The sequence below is a fragment of the Thunnus thynnus genome, chromosome 18, assembly GCF_963924715.1.
Source record: "Thunnus thynnus chromosome 18, fThuThy2.1, whole genome shotgun sequence".
In the NCBI taxonomy this organism is placed as follows: Eukaryota; Metazoa; Chordata; class Actinopteri; order Scombriformes; family Scombridae; genus Thunnus; species Thunnus thynnus.
The window spans coordinates 8504587-8527003 of NC_089534.1; the positions used below are offsets into that span (position 1 = coordinate 8504587).

General features: G+C 39.4%; 2 protein-coding genes across 8 annotated transcripts in view; one reads left to right on the forward strand and one right to left on the reverse strand.

Annotated features, from left to right (window-relative positions):
* fbxo16 (F-box protein 16) overlaps positions 1 to 8817 on the forward strand; it is a 12071-nt gene extending 3254 nt beyond the window's left edge. Inside the window, exons 3-10 of one of the 4 annotated variants that reach the window (XM_067573412.1) lie at positions 1221 to 1328; positions 1914 to 1949; positions 2068 to 2274; positions 2385 to 2552; positions 2700 to 2950; positions 4385 to 4496; positions 5739 to 6006; positions 7768 to 8817. In XM_067573412.1, the coding sequence (XP_067429513.1) occupies positions 1233 to 1328; positions 1914 to 1949; positions 2068 to 2274; positions 2385 to 2552; positions 2700 to 2950; positions 4385 to 4496; positions 5739 to 6006; positions 7768 to 7796 (1167 nt within the window). In that variant the 5' untranslated portion in view covers positions 1221 to 1232 and the 3' untranslated portion in view covers positions 7797 to 8817. The remainder of the gene's footprint in view (positions 1 to 1220; positions 1329 to 1913; positions 1950 to 2067; positions 2275 to 2384; positions 2553 to 2699; positions 2951 to 4384; positions 4497 to 5738; positions 6007 to 7767) is intronic. The other 3 variants (XM_067573416.1, XM_067573414.1, XM_067573415.1) reach the window with 3 other exon arrangements.
* Positions 8818 to 10121: 1304 nt separating this feature from the next.
* Positions 10122 to 22417, reverse strand: part of fam49a (family with sequence similarity 49 member A) — a 35697-nt gene continuing 23401 nt past the window's right edge. For 2 of the 4 annotated variants that reach the window (XM_067573417.1, XM_067573418.1), the window contains 10 exons: positions 16946 to 17025; positions 14717 to 14838; positions 14364 to 14469; positions 13293 to 13429; positions 13101 to 13178; positions 12676 to 12792; positions 12326 to 12405; positions 11672 to 11798; positions 11505 to 11575; positions 10122 to 11221 (listed from right to left, as the gene is read on the reverse strand). In XM_067573417.1, the coding sequence (XP_067429518.1) occupies positions 11158 to 11221; positions 11505 to 11575; positions 11672 to 11798; positions 12326 to 12405; positions 12676 to 12792; positions 13101 to 13178; positions 13293 to 13429; positions 14364 to 14469; positions 14717 to 14838; positions 16946 to 17018 (975 nt within the window). In that variant the 5' untranslated portion in view covers positions 17019 to 17025 and the 3' untranslated portion in view covers positions 10122 to 11157. Of the gene's footprint in view, positions 11222 to 11504; positions 11576 to 11671; positions 11799 to 12325; positions 12406 to 12675; positions 12793 to 13100; positions 13179 to 13292; positions 13430 to 14363; positions 14470 to 14716; positions 14839 to 16945; positions 17026 to 17472; positions 17553 to 22417 lie in introns of all 4 variants that reach the window. The other 2 variants (XM_067573420.1, XM_067573421.1) reach the window with 1 other exon arrangement.

Sequence of the window (22417 nt, forward strand, 5' to 3'; positions counted from 1 at the left end):
TGAAGCTTGTGTTCATGTCTATTCAAGTTTACATCTTAAATAACAATCTAAACTTTAAAAATAACAATTACATTTACTTTTTTTCTTCACAGAAATTAATGAAATGCTGAGACATACTGTATATATATTTTCTCACAGTTTTCTCACAGCCCTCAAGAAATCAAGAAGGCCTTGCGACCCCCCATGAAGCTTAGGCCACCCCTGGTGGGGGTTGGGATCCCCAGGTTGTGAACCAGTGGTGTAGAAGATTATTGATACAGAATAGTGTCCAAAAATATATTCCAATTACTGAATTAATTCTGTTCTTTAAGTTTGACACATATGTCCTCAAACATATTCTGAAATCTTAAAGCTGTGAAACATGTTTTGTGCGCTCAGTGTATCAGAAACAGATGGTGTCTTCTGCAGCAGTTGCAGCGTCAGGCCTTCTGCACTACATTTGTCATCATTAGAGCCACTGACGTCTGCACGCTCCACACTACACACACTCCGCTGTGGTTTGCTTTGCAGCGCTGCACCCCCTGTGTGTGACAGGCTGTGACAGCCTGTCCATGTAAGGAAAGCTGCACTCGCGGTTCCTATGGAAACAAGTAAACTATGCACAGGAAAGTGGGAAGAAGAAGAGAAAGAGAAGAGTTGGGTGTACGGACATAAAAGCCATGAGGAGAATGCACGTAGAGAGAAAGTGTTTTTAGGAGTTAGATTTATTATCTTCTGCCAGCAGAGGAGAACTGATGGTGAGTTAAATACCAGAGGAGTGTGTTGTACAGTTCTGAGCAACAATGTACTGTTAGCTCATATAACACTGCGGTGTTAAGTGTGTGTGTCACGTTGGAATCTTTTTCGACTATGGAAGTGTTATAAGTTTTTCCTGACTTGTTTTTACAAGATACAGAATTAAAAATGGTTTGTTATTAGCTAACAGTTCACACTAATATGATAACAAGAGAGATGGAGAATATGTAGCAGAGAGGCAGCAAGACTATCATCTGACATCACATTAGATTAGACTAGACTACATACACTCTAAGTGTTATAAAGCTGGTATGTTACATAACATCAATTGTTTAGAAGAAGGTCAAACACAAGCCTGTAAGTGATGAAGCTGAAGTGAAGAACCACTGAAAATATGAAAAAATCTCAGTGGAAATAGCACCAAACACATGAATAATGTTACATTTTATGTATTTTAGCACATCATCCATCTGTTGTGTCACCAGTTGAGCAGAAAGATGCCACTCGCACCGAGATCATCTGCCAACTGTGCAAAGATGCAGACCAAACTGAGCGCCTGGACACCTCTGAACCACCCGCTGTCCAACAGCAAGGTCAGGTCTGCTCATCTCTCCTGTGACAATAAGGAAAGAGCAAGATGTTTGCAATCCATTATACAGTTTTTATTATATATATACTTACTCTTTGACTTATTATAATATCACATCGTACAGATGCTGTCAACTATGATTATTAGATGGAAAGTTTTCTCACTATTGACTGGTTGTCAAACAAGAACGTCTGACTTTATCTGATGGATTTTGAAGTAGTTTTATAAACTGAAATGTTTTGGACATTCTCATAGAGGAATATTTAGTAAAGTAAAAAAAAAGTGGAGTTAAAAAGTTTCCATTGAGGCACAGATAAGACGTGGTTTACTTTGTGCTAGCATGACCAGAATTAAGCCTTTTGCTCCCTTAAACAATAGTAAAGATAGTAGATAGTAAATCCTCACACGTTCTTGTAGGAAAAAATAAGATTGAAATATGTCTGCAGTCCAGGGAATGAAGTCACAGACAGTTAATCTTACTGTGTTTTTGAAATTAGGTTCTTAAACAGCTTACAACAAGTCATACTATAAGTAGGACCCAAAAGGTCTTATTTGGGCCAAACATCAGGTCATCTTTCTTCTACTTCAGGTGTTTGAAGAGAGAAGAAGCCTTCTGGCAAAGTGGGTAAGTTGAAAGCAGACAAGCGGAGATCCAGTATATACACACATACTCTGTGGAGTCCATTTCGCAACCAGCTCGGTTCAACTGAAGCATTATTATATTCTTTCATCTTCCTTGTCAGTTTGACAGGTGGTCTGACAGCCAGAGGAGGGCAGTGCTGCAGGACTTTGTGCTGAGCTGTTCGGTGGAGCAGCTCAGGTTCCTGAGCCTCAGTGTGAGCAGACGGCTCCCTCTGCAGGCCGCAGACTTCACCTGCCTGCTGCCCAGAGCCCTCTGCCTCTACCTCTTCTCCTTCCTTGACCCCCGCAGCCTCTGCCGCTGCGCCCAGGTACACAAACTGCTCATAACACATACAGTATCTACAGATTGGAGGCAAAACTCATTTCTGGTGCCCTGGATATTATTGGTGTGACGTATGGTGTTATCCTCTGCGGGCAGGTGAGCTGGCACTGGAAGAGCATAGTGGAGCTGGACCAGCTGTGGATGCCTAAGTGTCTGAGGCTCGGCTGGTGCATCAACTTCTCCCCCACGCCGTTTGAGCAGGGCGTCTGGAAGAGACACTACATCCAGACTGTGCAAGAGCTGCAACTCAAGCCAAGTCTAAAGGTCTGCAGAGGTCATTTTTCAAGTTGTGTCAGACTTAAAATTAGCTCAAAGTTCAGCTTATTCAGTTCTCATGATTTGTTTTTCTTAAATATAAAGCACTAGAAAAAAAAAGTTGATGTACTGTTCACCTCCACTGCCTTGTCTCAGCAGCAGTTTGTGGTCCCAGATGTGACAACAATCAGCAGTAGACATGAAGATCCATCAGAAGCAGTTTTCCTCGGTGAGGAGTGTCCAGCGTCCGCCACACAGCGAGGTGAAAGCATCTCTGGGACTGGTACGAGAAAGGAGAAGCAGCCGACTGTACTGCCACCATGGAAAGATTCTGACAGACGTCCTAAAGACACACTACGCTTCAACTACCTGGACAACCTGGACTCCATCGAGCAAGCCCTCGGAGCGTAAGACTACAGCCAACAGTTTCTGATATACAATCCATTTATGAATCCCATTCAAGTTCACTTAAGGTTTCACAAAGAAATATGAATCATGAATGATCATCTTTTCCTCCCTAATGAGCCACATGAAAGCTCTTCATCCCTCCCTGTTAGTAGTTAGTAGATAGTTAAACTGTTAGATATTCAGATGCAACGCTCAGCTTCAATCTATATGGCCAAAAGTATGTGGACACTCTTGTGTATGTTTGTTCTGGGGCTGTATTTCAAAGTTTGTGCTAGTTCTTAAAGGAAATCTTGAAGGATATGTTCCACTTTTTTCATGTTTGTCTTAAAATAACACTCACATGCCCATATGTACACTGAAACAGTTCTGGTTGCTGTCTATACTGGCCATGAAGAGATCCCTTCCCTAACATGATTTCAATCTAAGACATGAGGGGACAAATTCTGCAGTCCTTGTTCTGTGCAAAAATAAACGGCAAAGTCCATTCATTTAGTGCAAACTGAAAAGAAACTGAAAAGACATTCATGATGTTGGGAAATTCCCACTTGATTTGTTATATATTGTGATAACCCAGACTGCTGAAACCTTGCATGCATTTTTGCACGGAGGCCTGTAGATTTTGTCCCCATTTCTTAAACTGGAGTTGCGGTAAGAGGAAGTCTCTTAACAGCCAGTGTGGACAAGAAGAACAATTACAGCAACCTTTAACCCTTTTAATGTGTACATGGGTATGTGAGCATTGTTTTAAGATAGACTTGAGAAAACGTCAAAGCATCCTTTAATGCTAGTGTGCTTCCAGCTTTTTGGCAACAGTTTGTTTTTGGCCTTTCCTGTTTCAACATGACAATGCTCCCGTGCCCAAAACCAGCTCCGCGCAGAAATGATTTTTCCCACTTTGCTGTGGAAGAACTTGACCGGCCTGCACAGACCTCCCACCTCGACCAAACCCGATCCAGCACTTCTGGGATGAACTGGAACACTGACCGTGACCCAGGTTTTATGGCCCAACATCAGCGCCCGATGTGCTCTCGTGGCTTAAATGTGGCAAATCCCTTCAGCCGGTTTCCAAAATCCTGTGGAAAGCCTGAAAACAGAAGAGTGGAGACTGTTCTAGCAGCAAATTAGTGCTCATGGTTGCAGAATGCACACTTGGGAATAATGTTTGGTTGTCCACATACTTTTAGACGTACACTATATTGTATAATTAGATTATATAATTAACAAAATGTGCGTTTTTTTGCAGAGCAACATCCACATTTTGCTCTTTGACCATTAACTGGGGGTTACTGAGATCAAAACATTGCTGCAGCTAATGAATATACACTGTAACTGGTGGGGATAAATGATTAATGTGTCTGAATACTTTCACAGGGTACCGCAGATCCACTGAAATGTTCATCCTGTTGTTCCACCTGCTCACTATTTCTCTGCAGGCAAACAAGGAGCAGAGCCACCACCTGCCCCAGTATCACACCGAAGCCAGACGACGGGAGGAAGAAAACACTGTCTGAGGCGAATTACAAACTACGCAAAGCCAAATCGCTGGTAAACTACCCTCCATTCATCATCACCACCGTCACCCCACTGTGGCTGTGACCTCCTCGTATGAATCAAAGGGAGCCGATAAATGTCGGGGATTCTCTGGAGACTGCGCAACCAGCAGGCATCATGCATTATGGAGCAGCGTTTACACAGTAATGCATGTTAATGATGAGCTGCTCAGTGAGGGAGGTGACAGGAGGGGGGAAGCCAAATTATGCTGATGATTGTGTTTGAAAAAGAGGGTGAGATAGAGGACACTGCGGCATTAAATATTCAGGCTTTGGTGAATTTATTGTAATAACTAAAACGAAAACTATGATATATGACCACATTACACCAGTTCTAAAATCCTTACACTGGGCGCAAAATACATCTCTGACATGCTTGTGTCATATGAATCTTCTAGGACTCTTAGGACATCTGTTGTCCCAACAAAACACGGTAAAGCAGCGTTTTGTCATCATGCAACACAGACCTGGAATAACCTCCCAGATCATATTAGACAAGCCCCGACTGACCACTTTTAAGCTAAAAACTTTGCTATTTTACACTGTCTACTCTATCCTGTAATGACTAAAAGCTCATCTTTTTAGCTTAGCTTTTAAGTAGTCTTCATTTTAATTGTTTTTTCCCGGTAATGCTTACTTACACACGAGTCACCATCGGTCAGAAACCTCACCATCCACAGATGGATGAAAAGCATCCATCTATTTTTGACTGAAAGGAGAATCTATGAGTCTCGTCTGCCTCAGGCGGTGAGATCTGTCGTAAATATTGGATCAAGAGTAGAATCAGGGAGGACGACAGATAAGAAAATTACAGAAAAACACGTGGGTTCACTCACAATGTGCAGCTAAAAGTGGGAGTATTGGTTGTGTTCTTTTATCTTTTTATTTCACTTGATTTGAACTGCACTAGTTTGCTTTTTGAGTATTTTATTTTGTGTATCTCTGTCTGTTCTCTCACTCTTTTTAATTGTAAATCTTTTACCTTTATTGTATTTTTATTACTCTGTAAAGCACTTTAAATTTGCCCCAGTGTATGAAATGTGTTATATAAATTAAGCTGCCTTCCCTTAGTGCCTGGTTATAGTCACAACTGCAACATTTAAGCAAAAAAACAAGGGAACTGTTGTGAAATGTAACATAATAGAGATTTAGATTTAGTATAGATTCATTTTTCTAAATGTTTGGTAACCAGTGTAACCCCGGTTCTCTGAAAACATTTGTCTTTCACGTCCTCCAGATGTTCCTCAGCTCAAACTGCAGACCTAAGCATCCTCCCTCTCCTCCTCCTCCTCCTCCTCCTCCTCCTCCTCCTCCTCCTCATCAGTCTCGACCCCACTGGGCGTCTCGCAGTCCTGACTACCCCATCGCCAAGGAGACCGCCAAGAGCCTGCTGCGGCTGGCCCAGTGGAATGCTGGGATACGTCCGGGGCCGGTGAGGACGGCGGTGCCCAGGCTGAGTGTGGAGGCACTCAGGGCATCCCAGCGCTCACACAGGAGCGCTCCCAGTGAGTAATCATAGCTCCTTCATTCACTCCTCTGGGCTGAATATGATGTAAGCACGCAGCAAGAAATGCATTGGGGACAAATTAGGGGTTAAAAACGACTGATTCTGCAGAAAAATTCAATGTTTTATGTATTGTAACTAAGTCTTGAGTGGATGTAAATAATTGATTCGGAACATTTTAGTCTTCCTAAAGTAAAGCGGTAGCAGTATCTCGCTAAAAGAACATTTGTCTGACAAAATACAAAATATTTATAACTACACTTGATGGTTTTCTCTCATTGAAGGATCTCCATTAGGATGAACTGTTGTTAGAAAAGTATGAACATTTCTGTTTGCTCTTGTATGAGTCTTATTCAGTGGTGGATGAAGTACTCAGATCCTTAAGTAAAAGGAACAATACAGCAATGTAAATAAAAAATACTCCATTACAAGTAAAAGTCCTGCATGAAAAATCCTACTTAAGTAAAAGTACATAAGTATTATGAGCTTGATGTAGTTAAAGTATTGCAGTAAAAGTAGTGGTTTGGTCCCTCTGACTGATATATTATTATATATGACCTCATTATATTATTAATACTGAAGCATCAGTGTTAGAGCAGCATGTTACTGTTGTAGCTGCTGGAGGTGGAGCTAGTTTCAACTACTTTATATACAGTTAGCTAGTTTAGTCCAGTGGTTCCCAACCTAGGGGTCACGCTCCTCCAAAGGGTCACCAGATAAATCGGAGGGGTCATGAGATGATTAATGGGAGAGGAAAGAAGAAAAAACAAAGTTTTGATACACAAATCTGTTTTCAGTTTTTGGACTTTTTCTCTAATCTTTGATTTTTGGTGAAGTATTGGATCATTTGAACATTTATTGAAATGAAACCATGTGAGAAGTTTAGAGGGAAAAATCACTATTTGGTGGAGCTGTTAACAACTCATAGACATCTGAAATGTGACCCCGACTACACACTGTTTTTTGTTAGACATCACAAGCCAAAAAGGTTGGAAACCACTGGTTTCATCTTTAACAATGTGTTGTATTTTAAAAGCTTGTTATATTATCCACTGTGTCAAATCTTCATCTGAAAAGTAACTAAAGCTGTCAAGTACAGTATTTCCCTCTGAAATGTAGTGGAGTGGAAGAATAAAGTAGCATCAAATGGAAATACTCAAGTTAAGTGCAAGTACCTCTAAATTGTACTTAAGTACAGTACTTGAGTAAATGTACTTAGTTACTTTCCACCACTGGTCTTATTTTACTCAAAGATATTCCATTACAGCAGAGTGAATTGCCTTGTGTAGTCAATAACATTAATAATGGCTTAATTCCACTTATCTTTAAGTTCTGCAATATACAATATTTGCCAATGATGGCTTTCTAATAATTAATCGTAATGCAAAATGCAACAACTTTCTAAAGCAAACAAGTGGAAGTGTTCTGATTCTTGAATTTTGCCGACAGACAACAAAAAAAGAGCAGTCTTAAATATCACGTGAGCACATGAGACAAACAGTAGTTAAAATGATCTAACAGGAATGTGTTAATGACATCCATGTTCATTATTAAAGGAGCTTAAATAATTTGTTTATTGGCAGAAGTGTTGCAACCATCTGCATCATCAAACTACCCAAAACCACTGCGGCTAATGTGACCCCATCAGCACCACTGGAGCATATGATTGATCAGATTTCTCACATGTAAAATGGTTTTGTTTAACAATTTAAACCTTTATTGGAAAAGTGACTTGCTAAATGGATTTTATAATCAATCCCAGGTACTCCGCTGTTTGAATTTCAGCCCTGAACTGAACCTGCAGCACAAACAGAAGATGAGGAGTGAAGCATGTCGCCCCCTTCAGGAAGACACCAGAACAAGAATCTGAACTCATGTCACGAGATGTATTTTGATGTATTTGGCACATGTAATGTAATCTACAACTGCAGAAGACAGAGCTGACATTTACAAATAATTATTTTGACACTGTGAGAAAATAACTGCAGAAATTACTAAAGGTCTCAATCATTTCTAACTTTAAAGTCTCTCTTCTATCTTATATATTATATATATATATATATTGTTACTTCACTTTGGATGTTTGCAGGATGTATATGCAGAGTTTGACACTCAAAAGCTGTTTTCACTTTTTATCTGCTGAAAGCAGAAACATTCAATGTGCTCAACTTAAATCTGAGTTAAAGGCGTTTAACGACAAGCACAATTCATGACATCACAACTGGCTCGGAGCCAATCGTGATCCAGTAAACAACTTACTTAAGCGTGATGTGAAGCCTCCAGCGCACAAACACTAAGAATTGACTTTACAGAAGTAGAAGACATCTTGTGTCCAGCAGTTAAACGTCTGACATGAAATACATTTGCATATTCATAGATTCTGGGTTTTTGAGGGAGAAAGAAGGATTTTAACAAGGTAATTATACATTTTTTGTGCAAAAACCATATCAGACATGCATTATTATTCCAAGCAGAGTATCTTTACATGTCTTAATAAATGTCTGGAGAGGGTCTTTAAATAACTTTTACATGTAATTTCTTGTTTTTTTTGAATGAATAATCAGATTTTACTATATTTTCTTTCAAGCTGCTATGACTCATGCAGTATTATAAACAAGAAAGCCAACAGAAACTTGGTCTGTATAAGAAATGTACCACCTTTATTATCCAATCCACACATCCCATTCAGTATGCAATACAAAGCCAAAGCAATTTATATAAACAGTGAGTCTGAGCTCCAAAAATATTAAACAATAATTGTCAGTTAAAGACAAAAAAAAAAAAAAAAAAATTCAAAACATCTTGCATTCAACACACAGTAGCATATCCTGGGCAAAGAAGGAAGCTTCGTGTACATCAATCATGACAGAAGATGCGATTTCTTTAAATTAAAAAAAAAAAAAGACACTTCAGTCCGATATGAAATATCAGTATCATACGTACACCTCGCTTTAAGTCTCGTCCACGTTCAGTTTTCACTCATTGCATATAAATCATCCAAAGTATGGCTCACACGCACACACACACACATATATATATATATATTACTAAATACAAAATGAGGAGCATATTTAAATGAATGGTAGATACCTAACATGTTATAACTTTATGTTAATTAACTGAGTGAATACAGGGCAGGAGTGTGTATGGTTTAGTTTATATATATATATATATATATATATATGGCTTATGGATGACATTAAATGAAATTCTTTGTGTTAAGTGGAAAAAAAAAGAAAATTGTCTTCACAGGTTTCACAGGTTTCGTAGTATTTGTCAGCTTATTTAACGGGAATAATTTAAGGCAATGTTGTGCTCCGCAACCAGCCGCAGACATTTCCATATATTCCACATGATGATGACGACAGGGTTTAAATAAGTTGTTATTGTAATATGTCGGATGGTCAAAATGAAGCAATGTGCTCTGCAGTCACTCTGGAAATAGTGGAAGCAGAGGGTAGGAATAAAAATGCATACTAATAAAGTCATCTAGATATTGATTAATTGCATCCTTTAATACACACTCTATCTTTACCGTTAGCCTTTAGAGAGATTACAGAACAAGTGAACCGCGATTTGAACGTAATACAATAGTACAACAGACACTAATGATGAGATTGTCCAACCTAGTTTGAGCAGGTTAGTTTGAGTGTTTGGTATAATGAGCTTGGATAATGATGCCCCTTTAGGTTACAATCAGCGATGATGATGATCATACACGTGAGAGGTCTTGAAAGTCATTGGTCTTAATTCCACAGTCCAATCTAGATGTAGATTTTGAAGAGTATATTTCTTCAAAATGTCAGTTTTTAGGCTATGAAATGATTCTGGGTGTCTTGTTTGATGTTCAGAAGACGCCAAACTTAGTTTACAAGGAGCTGTGATGATTCAAACGTGGCTTTAATATAAAAAAACAAATCAAAATTCATCTAAAAATGAACCTAGTCACATAATATAGCTTGAATAATTCACCTCGCCCCCGCCGGAGACAAGGTGAATTATTCCTTTCATCAGTATGGAAATAGATTCATATATTAACACAGAGTTAAATAAGAAAAAAAAAGAGAAGTGAAAGAGATCCAAAAATAAGCTTCTTTTAAAAAAAACCTTGCTCTGTTAAGAATCACATATCATTTATTCAGAATTTTAAGATATTTTTGGCCTTTCATTTAGAGAAATGTTTATTACAAAAACCACACAGATTAAGAAGAGGAGTCACTTAAAACATGTCAAAACCTCCGACACAACTATCATTCAGAGCACGGCCACAAAACAATTTAATAAAACATTTGGTGGGTTGATTTGCTGCTGTGATTCGTGATCACGGCGTTTTTCAATCATCTTTACCTCTCCGTTAAAGCCAACTTTGACATACAGGATCTTAACTGGATGTGCAAAGTAAGTTTTATGTTCACAGTGGATTTATTTGATCAGGAACTGTACACCAGGATGAATATTGAGGAAGAAAAAAAAACAGCTGACCATAATAATAATAAAAAAAAAAAACACTCTTAGCAATACATCAAACCAGTCAATCCCTTTCAATATGTAGCCCTTCACTGCAACAGAAACGTCCATCAACGACATTGATTGATATTGTATTGTCATAAAATCCAATTCTATGTGCACTAAGTGATAAAACAGCATGATACTGCTTCACTTGTGTTAAATATTTTGGGTTTTTCTTTAAATGAATTTGTGTCAGGATTTAAAATTTTTCAAAAAAAGAAAAAAAAAAAAATTTTTTGCTTCAAGAATCTGGTTGAATTTGACTAAAACCTGTAATCTTTGACTAAATCCATTGGCAAATAAAAGATTGAAAAAGATTAGTTAAGAGCTTACAGACATTTTTATGCTGCCTTGAGTGGATTTTCAAGTGCTGCTTGCAGAAAACTGTTATATAAGGCTGATAGGTATCCAACATTTGTGCTTTGACAGCTGATAACAGTAGAGGTTTTTTTTTTTTTTTTTGCGAAGTAGAAGGTACATGTTCTGCAGGTTTCAATAACTTGGAGGGAATGACTGTAAATACACACAAGTATTAACATCGCGTCTTTTTAAATAATGTAAACATATACATCTTATTTGAGGTCAGAGCATTGATCCTCTTCATATCTATTTATATTTTATTTTTTTAAAAAAAGAACAAACATTACTGGAGCATCGTCCGGATGTTTTTCGGAGTGGACTCGTCATTCAGGTGTTTTGTGGTGAATCTGAAGAGACAAAAAAAAAAAAGGTGATTTCCATTACTTCCTCAATTGACACCCTAAAATTAAACACTTCATTAACATAAACTGGATTTTCATGGTTATCCGGAAGCTGCCGACAATTAAACATTTGTGTCAATATTCAGCATCTTGATTCACTTCACGTCAAAAAAAAACATTACACACATCACATTTCCCTGCAGATTTATCTTCTCGTCTGTGCGGAAACATTTCTGGAAGCACAGAACACTAAAACCCAGACTGATGACATTTTAATGAAATAACTTACTTGAGGGCGTTCAGCAGGCCTTCTACGTTGTCTGCCGGCTGGTCCTTCAGGACTTTTATGCAGCCTTTCATCTGAGAGGAAATGAACAGAGAATGATCCACCATCCATCCAGAGCGCTGCCGTTACATCATTTGCACAGTTTAAACCACAGTATTTGTGTGCCTTACGTCTATCTTGGACGACTTGTTGAAGGCGCCGTTCGGGTGGACGTGGTCGTAAAGGATGATGACCCCGACCATGACCCTCATGCAAAACAAGAGCGTGTCCTCGCTGCTGAAACGACTCGAATATTCCCTGAATACACAGGCAAAGAAAGAGAAAGAAAGTGAGGAAAAAGTGGATTAGAAAATAGGAACATTCCTGTTAAAGAGTGTCTAAACTGAAAGCTACTGATTAAATAAAATGCTTATGGTATATCATTTGTTGGTGTGCAGTTGGATGAATATATAAGTACATCCTGTATGTATGAACAATGTGTGAAAGAGCTGTTCTGTATACTGTATATCCAGCAGGGTTCACACAACCAAATGGGCATAAAATATAAGGACTTTCAATGTCTTGTCTTGCAATTCAAGAACTGAACTTGACATGTTTTTGGGCAAAACTTAATGTCCGTAACAAATTGTGTCATTTATTGTTCATCAAGGCAAAAAAAAAAAAAAAAAAAGATAGTAAAATATTTTTAACTGCTGGTGTATCAACACAACATCACAGGATTTGAAGTGTTGCTGTAAGAATGGAGACGGTTGACTTTTACGAACAGGAGTTTTTGTGTGTGTGTGTGTGTGTGTGTGTGTGTGTGTAAAAGCGTCGTAACTCACGGTGTCTCCAGCATGACTTTACAGACGCTGGCCATGGTGCTGAGACAGTCCGTCGTGTTCTCCAGTGGAAGAGTCTTGTTCTACAGAAGATACACAAACAACACACATTATAACCATCGACTAAATTGTATTGATCATTTATTGATTTACCAAAAACACGATGCTGTGCGACGATTTTGTTATATCACTACTGTATGTATGTGAGACGATTTTGTTATATCACTACTGTATGTATGTGAGGAATTTAGATTTATTGTTCCTGTGAAATGTATAAAACCCACCACAGTGTAACAAAGTGTGACTGTGATGCACGTTTGTCACATTCTTAGTGTGAACAGCAGCGTTCTCACCTCTGTCACAAAGTTTGTGGTCGCGTTGCTGAGCGTCTTCAGCATGGGTGTGGCCTCGGCGTAGAACAGAGACATCCTGTTGGCCATCTCGTTGTTGACTTCACTCTCAATATCCAACTGTCAGTGCAGAAACACACGACTCACATTAACTGGAGGTGTCAGCGTAGGAGAGTTCATTATTTGGTTTTACATGAACTGTTATTTGAACAGTTGAACAGGTATTCCAGTTTTAATGCTTCGGTGTCTGATAAAATGTGAGTCTGGCCTTTTCTGGAGTCTGATGTGACATAAATAAAAAAAAACCACAGTTGTCCTTTCTTGTATGATTAGACTGGGAGAGTCAGATATAAATATGTGGATTTGTCCCCCTTTACTGCCAACTATGCAGATGTGAATCAATATTTTTATTTTCCGGAACAACTCACATTCATGTTGTTTATCCGGTTTCGACTGATGGTTCTTCTGTAGTAGCTGAAGTCATTCTGGATGGCAGGAATTCTCATCTGATGGAAAACAACAAAACAGTCGATACGTTTAACCACCGCTGTTAAAGAAACATGTTTGATACAGTATGTGGCACTCAGTAAAGTAAAAGCGTGACAGCGAGCGTTTCAGACCTTGAGCTCATCAAAGCGGAGAGTGAAGTGGAGGATCTCGGCGAACTGTTTGGCCAGTGCCTGCTCCTTCTCCAGGTGCTGAGTGGGTGTGTGGGGTGGACATGTCAGGCACTCCAACAAACTCTTCAGAGCCTCCTCTGCAGACACACGCAGACAGACGTCAGGTGTTGTATCGGTGTCGGGTCTCCAATTCAAAATTTCTCTACATTTATCTTGTTATATATTAAGTTCTTATAGGACTAAATAATTAACAACAATGTTACAGCCTCCTATGAGAAATATTATTCATGTCTCCACCCAGTTACTGCACAAAATCAAGCGCACCTGCAGAGCAGCCGCCCCACACTAAACTGATATAACAACCTACATGACCCTCATAAGTAAGACTTGTGTTTTAATGCTGTCAAGAGAAATAAAAAGTATCCTGGTGTAAGTTTAATTATAAAATCCAAGCGCAGCACAGCGTCTCTCCTGCCAAGCTGCTGACGGCGCTGTCAGCCGAAGAGACGACCACACCGGACGGCGGAGGAGGAGACGGTAGAGACGCTGGTACATGTCTGTTTAAACAGTGACTTCACTGAGCTGAGAGCTCTGAGCAGGAAACACAGTCACTCTGCGTCGCTCTGTTTCCATCACTTATGCATTTAGGCCATTTAGAGAACAGAATCTGTAAAGCCCGTCATGCTCTCACCCTGCGTTAGTCTGTGTATAATGACACAGCTAAAAAACCCAGAACGATTCGCTGACAAAACGCGAGTCGACTCAGCAACATTTACTGCAGACAACCAAATGTTCCAGTCATATGACGGGATTTCCCAGACTTCCTAATCACAAATTTTCAAATTAGTTGAACATCCTCTATGGCTGAAATTAGGGAAGCTAAATCTCCAAAGTCACATCTTTAATTTTAACTTTCATTTTCTGCATATGAGGTACGTTTTCTCCTAAATCCTAAGAAAACACAAGTCAGCACTCTCACTTTGACCATGATGTGCTCTGTTCACTGAAAATACAAAAAAATTCAACATCAAACAAAACATTTTTTTGTTCAACACTGAGACATTCACACACCTAGTCTGAGAGAGAAACTGTAGAACTTCTTCAGCTTGATGACAAGCGGGCAGACGGAGTTCCAGGCTCGCTCCTGCAGCGTGTGGTCGCTGGGGTTTTGAATAGCCTAAAAAGAACGCAAACAGCAGAGCCACATCAGAAAACAACCATGATGAAGGACGTAATGATCAACCAGCGAGTTCACCACAAACTCTTCTGGCTAGTCATGCATTTCAGTGCAACATGATGTTAGTTCAACTTTTATTTTATCCTCTGGAGTGCAAACAGTGCAGCTGGTTTTACATGTTGAAACTTTGTGTAGTTCTAAATCATCAGATGTGGAAGTGAAGTGGATTTCTGTCAGTGTTCCTTACATCTCTGATCTCTTGACCGGCTCCTTTGTACGCCTGCAGGCCCGACAGGATGCTCTCAGAGTCCTGGAGGACTGAGTTCACCTGGTTCCACACCTCACGCTCTCCTTCTGTCGGCTGTGCATCTAACGCACAAACACACGCACACAATAGTTAGCTTACAGTCAATATCAATACAAATACATTTGAAAACTTGCCTTTTCACATCAAGAATCTATTTGCAAATGATTCTTAGGTGCACAAAGATTAAAGTGTAGCAGATTTAATCTTCTAGTCTAAGTTTTACACTGTGACTTGATGTGAAACGGCTTTAATTCAATAAATAATAATGACATTTTGTATTAAATCACCATGAAACACTCACTCGGGGAACAAGCGCATTTGTGTGCTGAATGTTTCTGTCACTAAAAAAGTAGCTCATTGAAGTTTGTTCGTTTCTGTTTTGAACTCTTTTATTTAAAAAAGACGAGTACAAAAACATTCAGCGTGATTAAATGTGTTCGGGTCAAAGCTTACAGCGTTATTTCACTTGTAAGCAAACATTTTTAGCTTTCAGCGCATACGGCGTTTCCACATGTCACTTGACGAGTCAGCCGACCAAAACGTACTGCCTTGGGCATCCAGAGTGATGCCGTTATTTGAGATGCAAACCTCAAATGTTAGATGTCTGCTAAAAACATTATCAGAACTACACTGATAAGACTGGAGCAGAGTGCATTACTGAATCCTGCTTTCAGCTCTCAAAGTAGTCACGATTCCCTGTTTTCAACAATAAAGAAGCTTAAACACTAGATGCATTCAAAGCAGCAATATTTGAAGGCTGACTGTAAGAGAACTAGTGTGGAGGTGTAATATGTGCTGGAAACTGTAAATGTTCTACTACAGTGAAATATTTTGGAGCAAGCTCTTAGATAGACATGGAGCTACAGTAGAACCTGGTTTATGAGGTGAATAATGACATGTTTTCAATAATCAGAGCATTTTGTTTTATAGGAATGATTTCATGTTTTGTATAGATTCGTTTTTGGAGGTCTATAGTTCACATACACCTAATTCTACTGCACTCTGCCATGCCTGCAGCCTGCAGACAGGTTGAATGTTTTGTTTCATATTTCCTGCTTTGTTACAGCAAGAATACACTGAATATGCCTCGGTAAGGAGAGGCCGTAAATCTCCCATAAGCTTGGCTTGCTTCATTGTTCAGGAAATATTTTATTACGCGAGCAAATGCGCGCTCTGAAATACAATAAATAATGATACGCTTTCTGCAGAAAACTTCTCCGATAACAAGCTTTTGGCTATCGTGACCACAGAGAGTCAAACTCTACAAGACTTTAACTCTACGAGCTGCTCTAAATATAGAGCATCACTGACATTAAAAAACTCTGTGTGTCTGGGGCCTGTTTTGCATTTCAAAACCCTTCCACTCCCATCATTTCCTCTTTGCTGAATAAACAAAGCCTGAGGTCGGCTACATTGTGAGTGTGGCTGAAATGCCACTGTGGAGGCGTATTGTGTTTCTTTTTCTGTGGGAGGTTTTAGAAAAAAAAAAAAAAAAAAAAAAGGACAAAGAAGATTTATTTGCTGTGTTAAAAATTGAGCTAATTGTCTATTTTATGTGAATATTAGGAAGAAGAACAGTAATTTAGTTGATTTAATATTCATCATACTCTATTCAATGCTATTTTCTGTCTTTGTTTACTGATGATAAGAACTAATATTGACTATATAATGAAATCATAGCTTTAACTATAGATGGTATTATGCAGGAAGGGAAACAAACATGATGTTAGACACAATATACATGCGACTTGATCAATAATGTGTTAGTACACACATTGTGCCACATGTGAGAGATGTTTCGGTTGATACTTATCATTAGTACACATGCATGCAGATGAGTTAGTAAAAGCAGACAGCAAAGGTCAAGGGTCAGCTCTATTTTTTAATTCAAGTTGGCATGAAGTGAATGGATTTTTAAAACCATATTGAAATCAATCATGAATTATAATAATAGCAGCCTTCAGGAGGAGGTGATAGACATTCAGAGGAGGATGGTTGACTGTTCAATAGTTGAATAGGCTGACCCCTGACTAGTCAGAGCAGCTAAAGAGAGGTTAAAGGAAAAATGAATTTGGGATTTGGAGGGGGGAGAAGGGGAGAAGGGGAGAAGGGGAGAGGAGGGTGGGGGGGTGTTGGCCTAGCAGGAAGACAGGCATAAGCTGTGCTCACTTTCAAAGTCAAGGAAAAAGTTTGGCCCCTGTTCAAGCTCTGTGCAAGTGAGCACTTTTAACAGATTCCCCATTTGGTTTCTGCAAGAGAGAAAATAAAAAAAAAAGGCAAGAGACAGAAAGACAGACAGAGAGAGAGAGAGAGAGAGAGAGACACAGAGAGAGAAAGGAAAGAAAAAGTACGTGTGATGTTAAAAAGTCATCAATAAGTTATTCGAACAGAGACGGGAGAAACGGCAGCAGATCGGAGCTGAAAGAGCAGGAGGTCATGACCGAAGGGGAAAGAAAAGGAAAGGTGAAAAAGCAAAAAAGGAGAAAAAGAGAGAGAGAGGAGCATAAGCGGACTCCTTCATGGCTCCGTCATCGAGAGCAGAGAGACCTGCTGATAGAAAGGAAACAGCTGAGCGGGTTCCACCTTTATCCCCCCCTCCTCCTCCCCCTCCTCCTCCTCCTCCTCCTCCTCCTCCCCTCATCTCTCTCTCTCTCTCCATCTTGTCTCTCTTTGTTCCGCTGCTCCGCCAGACTTACTTTCAAAGTCCAGGAAAAAGTGTGGATAGTTCTCTATTTCCCTTGTTAGGACTTTTAGCAGGTTACCCATTCCAGCAAACCTGATGGTCAAAATACAGTGGTAAAAAAAAGACATCAATACAAACATTTTTACAAAAAAAATACAAGGATGGTGTAGTTTACTTGTGACATAACAGAGACAGTCATGATAACTTAAAGCAAGTTTATCACCCAAATATGACTCCAACTCAACAGAGGTTGTTTCTATTTGTTTTGACGTTCAGTTTTCAAATGGATGTGTAGTGTAGCTGTTCTGGATGTGGTCGTGTGTGTGTGTGTGTGTGTTTCTGACTCTACATGCAAATATTTGCAGCAAAGCAAACCGCAAGTCAAATGATTCAACTGTCACTATATTTGTCACGAGAAACTAAAAAAAAAAACACAACACACAACGCCTGTTTCAGGCCACGATTGTCTACTTGCATCACTGTAAGAGACACAAGAAAAATACAACACAGTTCATGTTTTTTCAGATATAAAAGCTGCAAATGTGTGATTTTTTTTTTTGGAGAAAATTTCAAATAGGAGACAAAGACAGTCGATGCTTTCAGCTGCAGGGAAGTTTTGTCTTAGCTGCAAATATCTGCAGTTACTCCAGAGTGAGATGATTAACTGCGACGTACTTCAACTATGACCCTGTCTAAACACTGGAACACAGTTAGGAGGCTCATGATTTGCGTTTATATTGCACATAAAGTGCAATGATTTTGACCCATGACATCTTAAACAAATCCTCTCATTTCAAAGTAAACAAAATATTTTTAATTGTGATTTGCATGTTTTTTTTTAATCAACAATGAACATTTTCTCATTTCAAAAGTGAGGCTCCCTACTTTGTCTGCACATTGTACACGTGAGTGTGTATGTTGTGTGTTTCATGGTCAGTAAAAAAGGCTGAGAAAGCAAAAATATTCTTCCACCCTCACTGGACAAAGCCGTTGAGGTTCTGAACCAGTTTTCTTGGCCTTTTTTTTTTTTTTTTGCTCTTTGCTTTTCTAAAACGTGGCCAAACACAGGGATGTAGTCCTAAATAGCAGTTACACTCTATAAAGATTTTATTGGAGGCAAAAGGCAGAAGGTAGGTAGCAATTTCCAGTGAGGAGTCTACCTCCCTCAGTCGTGGAGGGTGGTCACAAACTCTGTAATCACAGCAGGCCTTAAACTTACAGTAGCATAACATGAGGCCACGATTACGGTAAAAGAAAAGGAACTGGGAGTAGTATAACACAGCCAGGCTCAAAGGATTCCAGACAGGACGTTAACGGTGAGTGGGAAATAAAAGTTGTTATCTAAACGTCTTCTGCAAAAAAAATCAAATCCAGATGAACTATAAAAACATTTTAGAGTGGGTCTATATAGGACACGTAGCTGCATATTTATAAAACGCCTTCGTACTGTACAGTGAAAGTGTAAAAGCACACAGGCTTTTCTTCTCGCACACAGAGATCCAAGTTCCCTCCCCGACTTAAGTCATAGTGTGAAGTGACAACAAAAGAGACACTGTGCTGCAGTGTGCACATGATAATCACACCGCATTTCTCTGCACAGCCTCCAGCAGGCTGTTGACTATTTTTCAATCATGCTATTCATTCCTCATATCGCGCTCCCTCATACATTCCTCCATAAGTGACAATCTTGGGTAAAAACAGCCTCCTTACTGCTTCCTGCTGTAACATATTTGATCCTAGGAAAATTAGAAACCTTATAATGCGTCTGATTATCATGCAGATTTCATGCAGCCATGATGAAATCACGCTGATTAACTACGAGGTTGCACCAGCAGGGGGCGGTGCTGGTTTAGGTTTCACTAACAGGGACAGGAGCTGGATTGAAATGGTGTCATGTTGGTACATGTGCTGCGGTAGTCAGTCTGCAGCCAGATTTTTCCAGACGAACCCTTAACCTGCGGCTAAAACAAGTTCCTCAGGAGTCTCACTCGCCTTAATCTCAAGCCAAACACTGGTTATGCTACCCTCGGGTACCAGTTACAGGTGTCAGTTTAACCGCCAAAACTGACCGCCAGTTTATCACGGATAACTGTTCAAGGACTTCTCAGCAACATCTAAAGGGGAAACCGAAGACCATGTGATGATAGAGGTCTGGTTAATATAAAACCAATAAAAGAAATATCAGCTTTGAGAAACATTCATTACAGTAAGTGTGTCACTTTAGAAGCTTTTAAGTAATCCCTAAAGGAAAATCTTTCACACTGTTGAATATGATTCATTTATCATTTCCCACACCGCAGCAGAATCACGTTTTACAACCTCAATAGAACAAATTTATAGCTTTGAATCTTTGAATGTGTGTTTGCATATTAACATTAGCTTGTGAGCCAACTAGATTGTGAACACCAGGGGAGTGTCGATGATTGCAGTGAGGTCATACAAAAATGTAGCTGCATTGCATTCTGGTATGTTAAAGCTACTGTTCATGAAGAAAGTCATAATTCAGAGCAACACTTTGACCAGACAAGAGCCTTTGATATCTGTGTCTCCAGATGTGGAAGAAAGAGAAAGCAATAAAAAAAAAAAAAAAAGAAGTTTCCAACTTTTCCACGGAGAAAAAAAAATGTAAGATACATTTTCAGAACATTAAAGATAAAGGACAAAACATGACATAAATCAAGCTAACACTATGGATGACAGTAAGACTTAACAAGGAGAATGATACATGCAGCAGCTGTTTTCTAGTGCAGCTGCAAGGTACAAAAGTCAAGACGAACTCTATAGTTTATCACAAAGTCTCTGCAGAGTAGGAACTTGACTCACAAGCAATCTGACCAGAATTCTTAAAGTCCGTAAGTAAAACAAGCCGAAGTGTGTGTGTGCCAATTCAAGCCTGCAATAAAACCCTGCGACAGTTAACTTGCAGTTAAGTGTGTGCTTTATTTCCCCCCTGAGGTAAACAAACCAGCTCCAGCAGCCTTCTCTACTATTTCTCGTCTCTCGTGAAGCCAAGACGGAAATGAAACAAATAGGCAGGCCTCCACCCCAAACAAGCTGAAGATATAGCGTACGCTCGGAGGAAAGTGCACGCAGTAAAAAAAAAAAAAAAAAAAAAGACGGCATGAACTGTGAATAGTGAGTGACATCATGAGAACAGTTGGGTTTTTTTTCCCTGTCTGAGTGAACTACATCTGTGTCAGCCTCTTTATGCTACTTGGGTCAAAAAAAAAGAAGAAGCAAAACACAGCAAACACACAATTTCCTGCGTGAACGTCACAACAAAGTTTTCACAGCAGAGTCGACACAGCGGCGCAGGTGTAACTAATAACCTTAATGATCGCTCTGTTCCATTAAGAGTCCCCCGTAAGCCATAACACCCGAATTAAACGCATTTGTTATTGATTAATGTAACTGATCACACCTGTGCTTTTTCAAAAAAACGTCTGTTGTGAAAAAGGTTTATAGTGAACAATAAAGCACAGACTTTGGTAATGCTTCTGTGAAAGCCTTGAATCTATCTCACAGAGAGCTTTCTAAATGCATTAAATATTCCACATAAACTCTCACGAGTTGTCATGTTTAGTCCATCTTTCATATCTCGCTCATGAATTCTTTATTAATACTCTTGATAACATGTCAGGCACATGGTTTAAAAAGGGCTCATCATTTGACCTAGCTTCAAAACCCTCCTTCTGACCGAACACAGGTCAGGAGGAGGGATGGTAGTTTCATTTAATGCTATTATCAGCCTTCGACTACTCACTAAACAAAAAAAAAAACAAAAAAAAAGGGTGAGAGAACCAGAGCGACCTGAGTGACTGAGCGAGAGACCGCATGGACTGACCTGAAAGCTTAACCTCATTTGGTACTTATGTAATTCTGTGTCATTCAGTGGTTTAACAGTAGTGTTTATTGAGCTACAGTTGCACACTGCAGTCTTTGAATGGTATCTACAAAAAAACAAACAAAAAACCTGTGACCGTTTTGTATGAATCAAACTAGGCCTTCAACCCACACCCAGTTAACACCTTCGCCCAAGATAACAAGCAGACCGACTGACTGTTAGTATCTACTGAGCTTCACAGAGCCATAAACTGCTCCCAGACACACACACACACACACAAGGTTTTACCGTCTTTAGTCTTCAGTCTTAATACCAGACAGGGAAGGAAAAACTACTCAGGGAATTTTCTCGTCTGCTCGGTTCCTCTTTCACAACCACTTATCTATATGGCCTGGACTGAAAGCGTGGAAACTTTGACTTTTCCCTTTCCCATAGCATCAACCGCTGGCTGACATGGGTTCGATTAAAGGGGAATAGCACGTAAAGGATACCATATAAAGAGATACTTTTGTGAAAAAGACACTGACGGTGCAACTAAAAAAAAAAAAAAAATTATGAATTACATACATATTTCCCTTTATGTCGCTCTCTACAAGAAGACCTGATGAGAAAAGTTTGGAACTACTAATCCAACTTTTAACATGCAAAATGAATTGAAAGTTTCAAATGGAACTTAATATTATCCTGTCAGTCAACTTGTCAGTGTTGATCAATGACCAATGCCTTTCCATTACACTTGTATGGTGCCACAAATTGTTCTCAGTGACAGAAACTGACAGTGAGACCCGCTGTCCTCTTTTAACCTCAATTTAAAACCTCTTGCTTCAAAAAAAAAAAAAAAAAAAGTGCCTATGAAGCTGTGCTGCAGGTTATTTGTGCTTTATAATTAAAGCAAGCACCGAGTGCTTTAAATGCATAGAGCGCCATGTTGAGTGCCACGTTTAAATTGCCTTCCTCTGCTTTCTGGAATTTGGAAACAACCTCTGTTGAGAGAGAAATCATGTTGTGAGCTGACAGACAAACCAAATGGTATATCGTATTACTACAACATTTAATACTGGTCTTCTATGTGAAAGGTAGAAATCATTTAAAGTAGCAGATTATCAGACGCCAA